The 10,691-nt window shown below is 34.4% G+C and overlaps 1 protein-coding gene across 6 annotated transcripts in view; it reads left to right on the forward strand.

The window, feature by feature from the left end:
* The window catches only part of PRPF39 (pre-mRNA processing factor 39), a 35,473-nt gene extending 24,975 nt beyond the window's left edge, over positions 1-10,498 (forward strand). For all 6 annotated transcript variants that reach the window (XM_008568697.1, XM_008568702.1, XM_008568699.1 and 3 more), the window contains 9 exons: positions 2,696-2,861; positions 3,667-3,774; positions 4,435-4,599; positions 4,912-5,038; positions 5,400-5,668; positions 6,940-7,124; positions 8,964-9,038; positions 9,387-9,507; positions 9,774-10,498. In XM_008568697.1, coding sequence (XP_008566919.1) covers positions 2,696-2,861; positions 3,667-3,774; positions 4,435-4,599; positions 4,912-5,038; positions 5,400-5,668; positions 6,940-7,124; positions 8,964-9,038; positions 9,387-9,507; positions 9,774-9,830 — 1,273 coding nt within the window. In that variant the 3' untranslated portion in view covers positions 9,831-10,498. The remainder of the gene's footprint in view (positions 1-2,695; positions 2,862-3,666; positions 3,775-4,434; positions 4,600-4,911; positions 5,039-5,399; positions 5,669-6,939; positions 7,125-8,963; positions 9,039-9,386; positions 9,508-9,773) is intronic.
* Positions 10,499-10,691: the final 193 nt, after the last annotated feature.

Genomic DNA, 10,691 nt, shown 5'->3' on the forward strand with positions numbered 1-10,691 from the left:
TATCAATTGTGTAGGCTTGTATATTGGATGTACACTGAAGATTATCTCTAAGCTAATGTCAGATTTAAAATTTTCTTTAGCATGAGCACTTTGTGATCTTGTGTAACTTCTCAGGTTCAATCCCTGGTAGTTCCTAAGCTCTAGACACACCCAAGTACTGATAATTTCCCAAAGGGCAGTGTTGTTTTATACTTTTATGGCTATAATACATTTTCTACTTTCCACTTGTCTAGTGAACTCATATTTCTCAAGACCACGCAACTTAGTGTCTTCTTTGTGAAACTTTCTCCAGTTCACCTAAGTTGAAGTATCTGTTCTGTCATTTGTGCCACCACTGTACCTATGTTTATTTATATTTATATTAGCACTGACAACACTGCTTTGAATTTACGTCTCCTATATCCTCTACACATCTGTCAGTTATTGAGGCTTCTTTGTGTCTCTAATACCTAGGAATAAAGCTCAATATATTAGACATTCAGCCAGTCTTTATTGGATAAAGATTAGCTTTATTTTTTTATTTTTTAATATTTTTTGGCAGATGGTAGGTGCGAGGATCTGAACATTAGCTTTATAGTACAAAAAAGTGAAAAAGTACTACATAGTATTATGCCCATTTTATCACCATTTTAAAGAAATTTCTATATGTTGTTTTAAATTGATCTGAAAGTAGTTATTTTTAAACTTTACCTTATTTCAAGTTTTTTATCTATATTCTGACAATATGAGTTTTAGTGTTTATCTGAATATTGGTACTTGATTTTCATACTACACATTTGAGTTGCTTCCTTATTTTTTAAATTTTAAGTTAAAAGGCAGTATTACTTTAAAAGGCAATCTATCGTAATTTTTTCCTCCCAGTGTTGGAGGTGGGTCAGATTAGCCCGAGTCCATTGACACTGCAAAATTTAAATTAGTTACCAATGTTATTTCATATATTTGTGAGAGTCTTAAACCATTTAAGAAACTTGGAGGAAAGAATCTGTAAGTTTGGAGCATATTGCTGTACATGTACAGCCATGTCAAATAATTAATTTGAAGAGGTGGGCCTGGGTCAGCATATAAAAGACTTGATCTAAGGAGGTTAGATTTGAGCCTGAATACAAAGTGAAAACACTGAAGTGATTTTGACAGAAGAGGGATGTTCATGTTTACCATTTTTATGTTTAGTTTTTAATAATAGAACTGGTAGCAGTATTGGGGTGGGGATGGAATTTGTGAGAATAGAAGCTAGAAGGTCAGTTTATGTTTATCCAGGTGAAAAGTGAGGAGGTCATGAAGATGTATGTATGTATGTATGTATTTTGTTTTGGCAGCTGGCTGGGGCATGAAGATGTATTTAGAAGGTAGAATCAATCAATAGGGCCTGGTATCCAATGCAATGTAAGTGATAAGCTAGGTGGAAGAGATCAAGAAACTTAGTGGTTGATAGTACCATTAATCAAGATTAGAAATGCTGAGGGTGTTAATATTTGGATGAAGATGATACCAAATTTAAGACATGTTGTAAATGAGGTTTGTATGGTACATTCAAATTGAGTGGTTATAGATACTTTAGCTGCTCAACCTGGTGTTTTTGATTAAAGTTTGTATGTAGGTGTTGTAACACCAAGCTCAAGGGTTTCAGATTCCTAAACGGGCCAGTTACCAAAAAAAAATAAATAAATAAAATAAATAAAAATAAAAATAAAAAAATTGCATGTTAATAAATTAGAATGTGTGAATAAAATAGTTAAATGACATTTTCTTCAAAAATATTTTTATAGATTAGCTTAAAACTAATCTATATTTCCTTGTGCAGTGTTGGCATTTGGATATTTCTCCTAAATCTGGAATTTAGGAGAAAGGTTTGAACTTGTGTTACAGTTTTGAGAGTCATTATAGTATAGGCATTATTTGAAGCTGTATTAGTGAGATTGCCCAGAAAGTATATAAAAACATGAGAACAAAAGGGAGAGTGGAATTCTTGGAATACTAGCAATTAGGGTAGGTAGGAAGGGGGAGCCATAGGAGATTAAGCAGCTGTCAGAGGCTTGGAGGAAAACCAAGGAAGTGGTAACTGAAAAGCAAAGGGAGGAAGAACGTTCTAAAAGTAAGATGTGATTAACAACAAATACCGAGGATATTATTAGAATAGAAGATATACTACAAAACAAGTACCCATTTAGTTTTGCATATAAGAGGTGATTGGTGACCTTCATTAGGATGATTTCATTGGTTTGTTGAACACACATGGATTGAGGAGTAATTGGGAGGTGGGAAGGAACTACTGACGTTTACAAGTCATTTACACGTGATCATTTATAACTTAAATATAGATTACTGTATTTAATTGTATTGTAACTTTGCAAAATAGGTTTTATTGTCCCATTTTATAGATGAGCAAACTCAGATTTAGAGAAGGGAAAAACTTCCGTTAAGTTAGGTAATTAGCAACAGACAGAACTGGGTTTGAATTTATGCCTTTCTGTGCCTTGTCTATTCCACTGCAAAGGCAGGAAGGAAATGAAGATATCCTTAGACATTTATTAAGTGGTAGCCTTTCACTATAGATGGGAAGGAGAAAGGGTATGATATTTTGGTTTCTTTCTTTAAATCAGAGTTCTTTTGAAAGAGTAATGTGTATAGGAATCTAACATGGGATCTAAAATTATGATTCAGATATAGAGCATGTATTTTTATTGTCTTCCTTTAGATTTAAGGAACATGTACAGAATAACTTGCCTAGAGATCTTTTAACTGGTGAACAGTTTATTCAACTGCGAAGGGAATTAGCTTCTGTAAATGGACATAGTGGTGATGATGGTCCTCCTGGTGATGATCTACCTTTGGGAATTGAAGACATAACTGATCCAGCAAAGGTAACCAGACTTACTCAAAAGTCCTTTAGTACATGAGAAATTAGACCTTGTGTTCCTTCACTACGTGTTACACAGTGATAAATTATATAGCTGGCCATTTACCCAGTGACTTGTAGCTTGTTTATTTTTTTATTTTTGTCCTTTTTGAGACCGGCCGCACCGCGCTCAGCCAGTGAGCGCACCGGTCATCCCTATACAGGATCCAAACCCGTGCGGGAGCGCTGCTGTGCTCCCAGCGCCGCACTCTCCCGAGTGCACCATGGGCTCAGCCCCGTGTAGCTTGTATAAAGTTAGTTTTTGATTGAGGCAGGTGGAGGTTATTTAGCTGGTATGGTTGAAATATAGATTTAAGGTAGAGAAACCACCTGAAAATAATGTAGCTTCTGGGCCGAGCCCGTGGCGCACTCGGGAGAGTGCGGCGCTGGGAGCGCAGCAGCGCTCCCACCACGGGTTCGGATCCTATATAGGGATGGCCAGTGCGCTCACTGGCTGAGCGCGGTGCAACCGGTCTCAAAAAGGACAAAAAAAAAAGAAAAAGAAAAGAAAATGTAGCTTCTTAGAAGGAATATTTTGCTTAGGTTGTGATCTACTAGTCCTATTAAGAAAGAAATACATAAGAAGATGGTTTATTAGGAGTTCTATCACGAATTTTAGTATTGTTAATTGGACTTTGCACATAATTGCTAATAGTTAAAAACCCACCACTATTCTAAGACTGAAGTATCTGTGGATGATACTTAAATATAAGCAGTAATGTTGAACAATTTTGGTATGTAACTTGAGATTTTTTCTTTTTCTTCCCAAGCTAATTACTGAAATAGAAAACATGAGACATAGAATCATTGAGATTCATCAAGAAATGTTTAATTATAATGAGCATGAAGTTAGTAAAAGATGGACATTTGAAGAAGGTGTAAGTGTTTCTGTTTTTTAACAGTCTTGAAAATATGAAGATAGGAATAATGTATTTTTCTTTAACTTTTGATAATGTCTGTTACTTTTTCTTTATTTTTGCATATTTAAGTAATACATTCATCTCATTTATTGCTACCATTATCAGTGTTATCATTTTCTATTATCAATTTTAGAATCTTGTTGAATTTAGACTTACTTGAATTGCAAGATATCTGCTTAATCTGTACAATTTTTTATAATTGTTGAATTTTTAAAATCAACCTTGTTGGTTATACTCTACATACAGTAAAATGTACCCATTTTAGGTATATAGTAAAATTGAGTTTTTTCACCACAGTTTTATTTTATTTTATTTATTTATTTTTTTAAAGATGACCGGTAAGGGAATCTCAATCCTTGGCTTCATGTTGTCAGCACCACGCTCAGCCAGTGAGCAAACCAGCCATCCCTATATAGGATCCGAACCCGTGGCCTTGGTGTTATCAGCGCCGCACTCTACCGAGTGAGCCACGGTCTGGCCCTTTCACCACAATTTTAATTTTTTATTTTTTTGACTCATAGCTTTATTGAGATATAATTCAGTTGTCATATAATTCATCCATTTAAAGTATGCAATTCAGTAGTTTACTTTCATTGCCATTTCACGATTTTATTACAGATTAAAAGACCTTATTTTCACGTGAAACCATTGGAAAAGGCACAGCTAAAAAACTGGAAAGAATACTTAGAATTTGAAATTGAAAATGGGACTCATGAACGAGTTGTGGTTCTCTTTGAAAGATGTGTCATATCATGTGCCCTCTATGAGGAGTTTTGGATTAAGGTAAGAAAATTATATGCTCTCAAACTTGTATATATTATAAACATTGATCTAGTGACTAACCTTTTTTGTACTTCTGTTGAATGTTGTTCATATAACTATATCTGTTGCATTAGGAGATGGTCTGCTTGCAACCAGATTTGACTGCTGCATATGCCAACCTCGTTGCCTCTCTTCGTCCTTCCTTACAGAAACTAGTCTAGTGGTTCAATAAAGGTGCTGAATGGGTTTAAAATAGAATTTTATCGTTCTGTCACATATTTAATGGCTTGTTCAACTGTAAATTATTCAGTATTTCCTCTTTTCTGTATGTAGTATGCCAAGTACATGGAAAACCATAGCATTGAAGGAGTGAGGCATGTCTTCAGCAGAGCTTGTACTATTCATCTCCCAAAGAAACCCATGGTGCATATGCTTTGGGCAGCTTTTGAGGAACAGCAGGGTAAGGATGAGGAATTTCAGTTGATATTTTTGGAATTTTATTTCAAGATTAAATTATAGGAATTGAGTGTTGAGGGATGGTATAATGCAGAGATTGGCAAACCTTTTTGGTAAAGGGACAGATAGTAAATATTTTAGGCTTTGCAGGCCATATGGTCTCTTTCCTAACAACCCAACTCTGCTCTTGTAGCCCCAAAGCAGCCATAGACAATACATAACTAATAAGGATGGCTGTTTTTCTTTTTTTACAAAAACAGGCAGAGGTCTAGATTTAGCTCTTAGGCTGTTGCTTGCCAATACCTGGTGTAAAAGATCCTTCAGAAGTTTAAACAAAAGTGTAAACATTTAATTACTATTTCTAGGTAATATTAATGAAGCCAGAAATATCTTGAGAACATTTGAAGAATGTGTTCTAGGATTGGCAATGGTTCGTTTGCGAAGAGTAAGTTTAGAACGACGGCATGGTAATATGGAAGAAGCCGAACATTTGCTTCAGGATGCCATTAAGGATGCCAAATCAAATAATGAATCATCGTTTTATGCTATCAAACTTGCCCGACATCTTTTCAAAATACAAAAGAACTTTCCAAAATCAAGAAAGGTGCTTTTGGAAGCAATTGAAAGAGACAAAGTATGTATTTTTATTTTTTTAGAGTATCTTCCATAAAATCAGTGGCCATTTTTTTCACTCTGGCAACTGTGATGAAACATTTGGTCTGTATGTAATTTTATTACTAAATGAGGACAGCAGTCCCTCTAAACTGATGTTGCCATTTTAAAAATTTCTTCAAATTATTTTGAATTAAACATTTGAAAAAAATTAAGGTTATTTGGCTAAAAAGTGTTGCAGAAATTATGATACTTTCCTTTTAGAAATTTTACAACACATTTACTAAGTAGAACAGAGGGGTCTGGGAGAATGCTTTATAAACAAAAGCACAGCATTTGCCTACATGGTAGCAAATGTAGCAGTGAGATGATTTTCTTTTTACAGAGTATCCTTTTACATATCAATTGATAAAAGGCAGTGTGTAGGAAATTTCTCATTTTTTAGGTTTTTAGCTATTGCCAGGTCTGTTTAAGGCATAGATTTTTAAGAGTTTGTTTCTAGCTGTAGTTTAAGATGTTTATCTAGAGTTGTAAGAATTTAAATTGTTGTTGGGCCGGCCTGTGGCTCACTTGGGAGAGTGTGGTGCTGATAACACCGAGGCTGCGGGTTCGGATCCCTATATAGGGATGGTCGGTTAGCTCACTTGGGAGAGCATAGTGCTGACAACAGCAAGTCAAGGGTTAAGATCCCCTTATGGATCATCTTTAAAAAAAAAAAAATCGTCGAAATCATAAGAGACCATTTTTTGTGTTTTATTTTTTAATTGTCATGGTAGGTCAAGTCATAGTAAACGCAAGATGGGATATAGAGTTTTGTTTTTTTTTTTTTTTTTTGGGGCGTAATAACTTCGTATAGCATACATTATACGAAGTTATACGAATTTGACTGCCTATTATCAGAAAGAGAATAACAAATGCTTGTGAGGATGTGGAGAAAGGGGAACCCTCCTACACTGTTGGTGGAACTGTAATTAGTACAGCCATTATGAAAAACTACCAGCACTATGCTCTTCTCCAAGGGAACTAACTGGCCAGCCCACTGGATGTAGAGTTTTGATTTATTGGCATTCAACAATTTGCATAGTTTGGGAGACAACTAGAATGATGGCATTACTTATCAATGTGCCAATGAGTTTTTCACCTCTTTAGATGTATGCTGAAAGCATTTAACATGAGTTGTATTATAGTGTAATTTTCAAGTGAATTTTTTGAATTGAGATATAAAAAGGCATTTTAAATATGTTTTAATAAAAATGTTTCAGAAATGTTAATTGATACTGCTTTTTTACACAGGAGAACACAAAATTATACCTCAATTTACTTGAAATGGAATATAGTGGTGACCTGAAACAAAATGAAGAAAATATCCTTAATTGTTTTGACAAAGCTATACGTGGCTCATTACCTATTAAAATGAAAATTACATTTTCTCAGAGGAAAGTGGAATTTCTTGAAGATTTTGGTTCAGATGTTAATAAGTAAGAACTTAATTATGCTATTTATTTAAATGGTAAATGAGCATCAGTACTTTTGGATGGGAATTTGATTAGTCCTGATTAGTACATTGTTAAGTTTAAAAATGTTTGCTTAGCTTACTTTTTCCTCAGAGATATGCCGGGGTAAATTCAGTTTTATAAATGTGTATGTGCTTAAGAGGAGGACATATGGTTTGTCTTTCTTTCAAAAATGTTTTCTCAATTTTAGAATAATTTAAATGATGAGTGAATGAGAGAAGGCAGGAAGTAGCAATCCTGTAAAAAGGGAAATGGGACAAGGACTGAACCTTGAAACATACAACATTTAATATATAGGTCAATAAAGGTGGATGGAATATAGGAATGCCATTTTATCTGAGATGGGAGAAGAGGATGGATATTATCCCACAGCGTGTGCTTGAGGGCCTTATCCTCCTGCATTGTAACAGGCTGAAAGTTAGAGGGTGGTAGGATTTGCTCTAGGGGATTTGGGAAAAGGATAAGTTTAAGATTTAAATTTGGTAAACAGAAGAGTAAAAAGATTGGCTAAAGAATTGCTGAAGTTCAATTCTTATATGGTTCTAGTAAGGAAAAAACTCAGTGCCTGTTAGGCTTTCCTCTAATTCTGGTTTAGAGTGGTTTCCATTGAAACCACTGTAAAATAACAGAATTGTGTGTATGCTTGTATATGTTTGTATATGTTTTTGATGGCTGTGTAAAATTTTAGTTCAACTAATACAGCAGCTAATATTTATTGAATGTTTGGCATCATGCGAAATGTTTATATTAGCTAATGTAAAATTCATAGCAGTATAATGAGGGGGATAGATACTGTTTTTGTAATAGATGAAGACAGGCTTAAAGAGGGATTAGGCAATTTTTCCAAGGTCACTTAGCTATTATATTGTGGGGCTGGGATTAGAACTTATTTCAAAGTTTGTGCTCTTAACTACTTCATGTGTATTTAGTGTCTTCTGATTGATTTGCACTTGAGGAAGATATACAAAAGAAATAACATTAATTCTAGCTTTTGGTCTGGTTGGATGGTATGAATATAAGAGGAAATATGTAATTGTATGAGGTAGTATTAACTTTTAAGGCTGTGATCTCTGTGGATCAGATTGGATTTGTTATGCTTCATAGAGGAGGTGGGGGCTTCATTTAGTTGCTAATGAATTCTGATAAGCTGAATAGAGAACACAGTGGTAGAAATAAGATCATATTAAAAAAATTTTTAAAGTTCATATAAAAAAAGTTTATATAAAAGTAACATCTGGGCTGAGCCCGTGGTGCACTCGGGAGAGTGCGGCGCTGCACTCCCGCCGCGGGTTCGGATCCTATATAAGGATGACCGGTGTGCTCACAGCGCTCACTGGCTGAGCACGGTGCGGCCGGTCTCAAAAAGGACAAAAAATAAATAAATAAATAAAAGTAACATCTGCTTGACTAGAAGATTTTGTGAAGTAGTGGAAGTGTGCTCTTGATTGTGCTGTGCCTTGAAAGCTAGGCTAAGTTCAGAGCATATGCAGTAGGTAACTGACAGGAGCCAGCTATTCAAAGAGTTTTGACAGATGAAGTTAAAAGACACGTCCTTTTAAGTTTGCAATAACAAGCAGAAAAATTGAACACAAGGATGTCATTTAGGCCCTTGCAGTAAGTCTGAGTATAAGGACTTAACACTGTTACAGTTGAAAATTAAAATTAAGGGAATATGAAAAAATAGATGAACCACTTAGAAATTTATGTAGGCAGTTTCCCTAAGTGGAAACAGCTTAAAATCTTAAAACGTAAACATTTTGGTGTTTGTATATTCCAGAGGACTTTTTTTTCCTTCTCTCTCAGGCTTCTGAATGCTTATGATGAACATCAGACACTCTTAAAAGAACAGGATTCTTTAAAAAGGAAAGCAGAAAATGGGTATGTAACGTCTTGCTGAGTCAGAAAGGGATGCTTGAAAGAAGACATTTCATAGTGCCTTTAAAGACAGATATTTTTAAATGTTACCTTTATAATTTAGATACTTAATTTTCATGATTTGAAAAAAAGTCAGGGGCTGGCTGGTTAGCTCAGCTGGTTGGAGCATGGTGCTAATAACACCAAGTTCCAGGGTTTGATCCCTGTAACAGCCACCTGCCAAAAAAAAAAAAAAAAAGAGAAATCATAAAATGAGTGGTTGAAAACTTAGTAAATGTACATAGGTGACATTCATCTATTGCTTCTTATCTGTGGGAGTTTTGAAAGTTTCCATTTTGACCTTTTATATAGATCAGAAGAACCAGAGGAAAAGAAAGCACACACAGAAGATACAACTTCGTCATCTACACAGATGATCGATGGTGATTTACAGGCAAATCAAGCTGTATATAATTATAGTGCCTGGTATCAAGTGAGTTCATATAATTATAATTTTCTGCTCATAGATGTTGTTAGAAGGATAAATTAGGATGTCTTTTTTTTTTAAGGGAAAAAAAACTTTTTTGCTTTTGTTCCAGACTGTATATAATACATTGTTTTTGTGGTTAAATCTTGGATTTTGGCAATGAACACATGCCGATTTTCTTAAACATACCTGCTTTAGTTATGTTTTTATATATGGATCTCAGCCATGATTTTAGTATGCTAACATGTCTACTCTTTCCTTTTTCCTTTCAGTACAATTATCAGAATCCTTGGAATTATGGACAGTATTATCCTCCCCCTCCAACCTGATGGGAAAATGTAATTTTCAGATGGAATGTGTGAAAAATATCAAATTATTTTTTTTTAATGAGGGATGTAAACATAGCATAAACTTGTCATATTTGATAACTTGTCTTCCCTGTTTCTGTGTAACATGATCTGTTTAATAATAGGGGAAAATGTCAATTAGTTGCTTACCACAGATACTATTTCCTACCATTTATAAAATTTACTTTTTATTGGAGAACTATTTTTTTGATTTTTGCATTAAATGGTCTAGAATTTTTTTGCAATGCACTTGCAACAGTTTTTTGTAGCCTTAAGGGTAGGAAAAAAAAAACTGACTGCAAATCATGTCAGTATAGTACAAGATTTTGAAAACACGTAAGGGCTGGTTATTAAGGACTTACCTCTGTTAAAAAAAAAAATAGATTTGGTTTTGTCTGTGTGTTTCGGTTATATTTGTGAATTTGGTTATAATTGCAGAAAAGATATTAAAGTACTATGCCTTGGAATAGAGATTATAAATGAGAAAATGGAATGTTTGCATCCCTTTAAAAAATGAAAATCATATCAAAAGTATGTTGTTTTGGGAGACTTTGTATTTAGAATATTCATGTAAAACTTGTAAGCAAGCTTTCATTTTGATCAAACTGATTATCTTCATTTTTGTAATAAAACTGAAACTCATCCAGTAATTGTTTATGAATTTATTTGGAGGAGGGGGATTGGTTTGAAGTGCCCTTTTCCTAAATTTAGCTATTATCTTCCTGCCAAGATTTCTTAGGCCTTTTAGGTTTCTGCGTCCTCTCAAGCTCTATGCTTTTGCCTTCTCACTATACAGGAATATTTAGAGATTTTAAGATGAGTGTCACTGGCAAAGCTGTCCAA

This window comes from Galeopterus variegatus, unplaced genomic scaffold (genome assembly GCF_000696425.1).
Source record: "Galeopterus variegatus unplaced genomic scaffold, G_variegatus-3.0.2 Scaffold432, whole genome shotgun sequence".
NCBI classification, from domain to species: domain Eukaryota; kingdom Metazoa; phylum Chordata; class Mammalia; order Dermoptera; family Cynocephalidae; genus Galeopterus; species Galeopterus variegatus.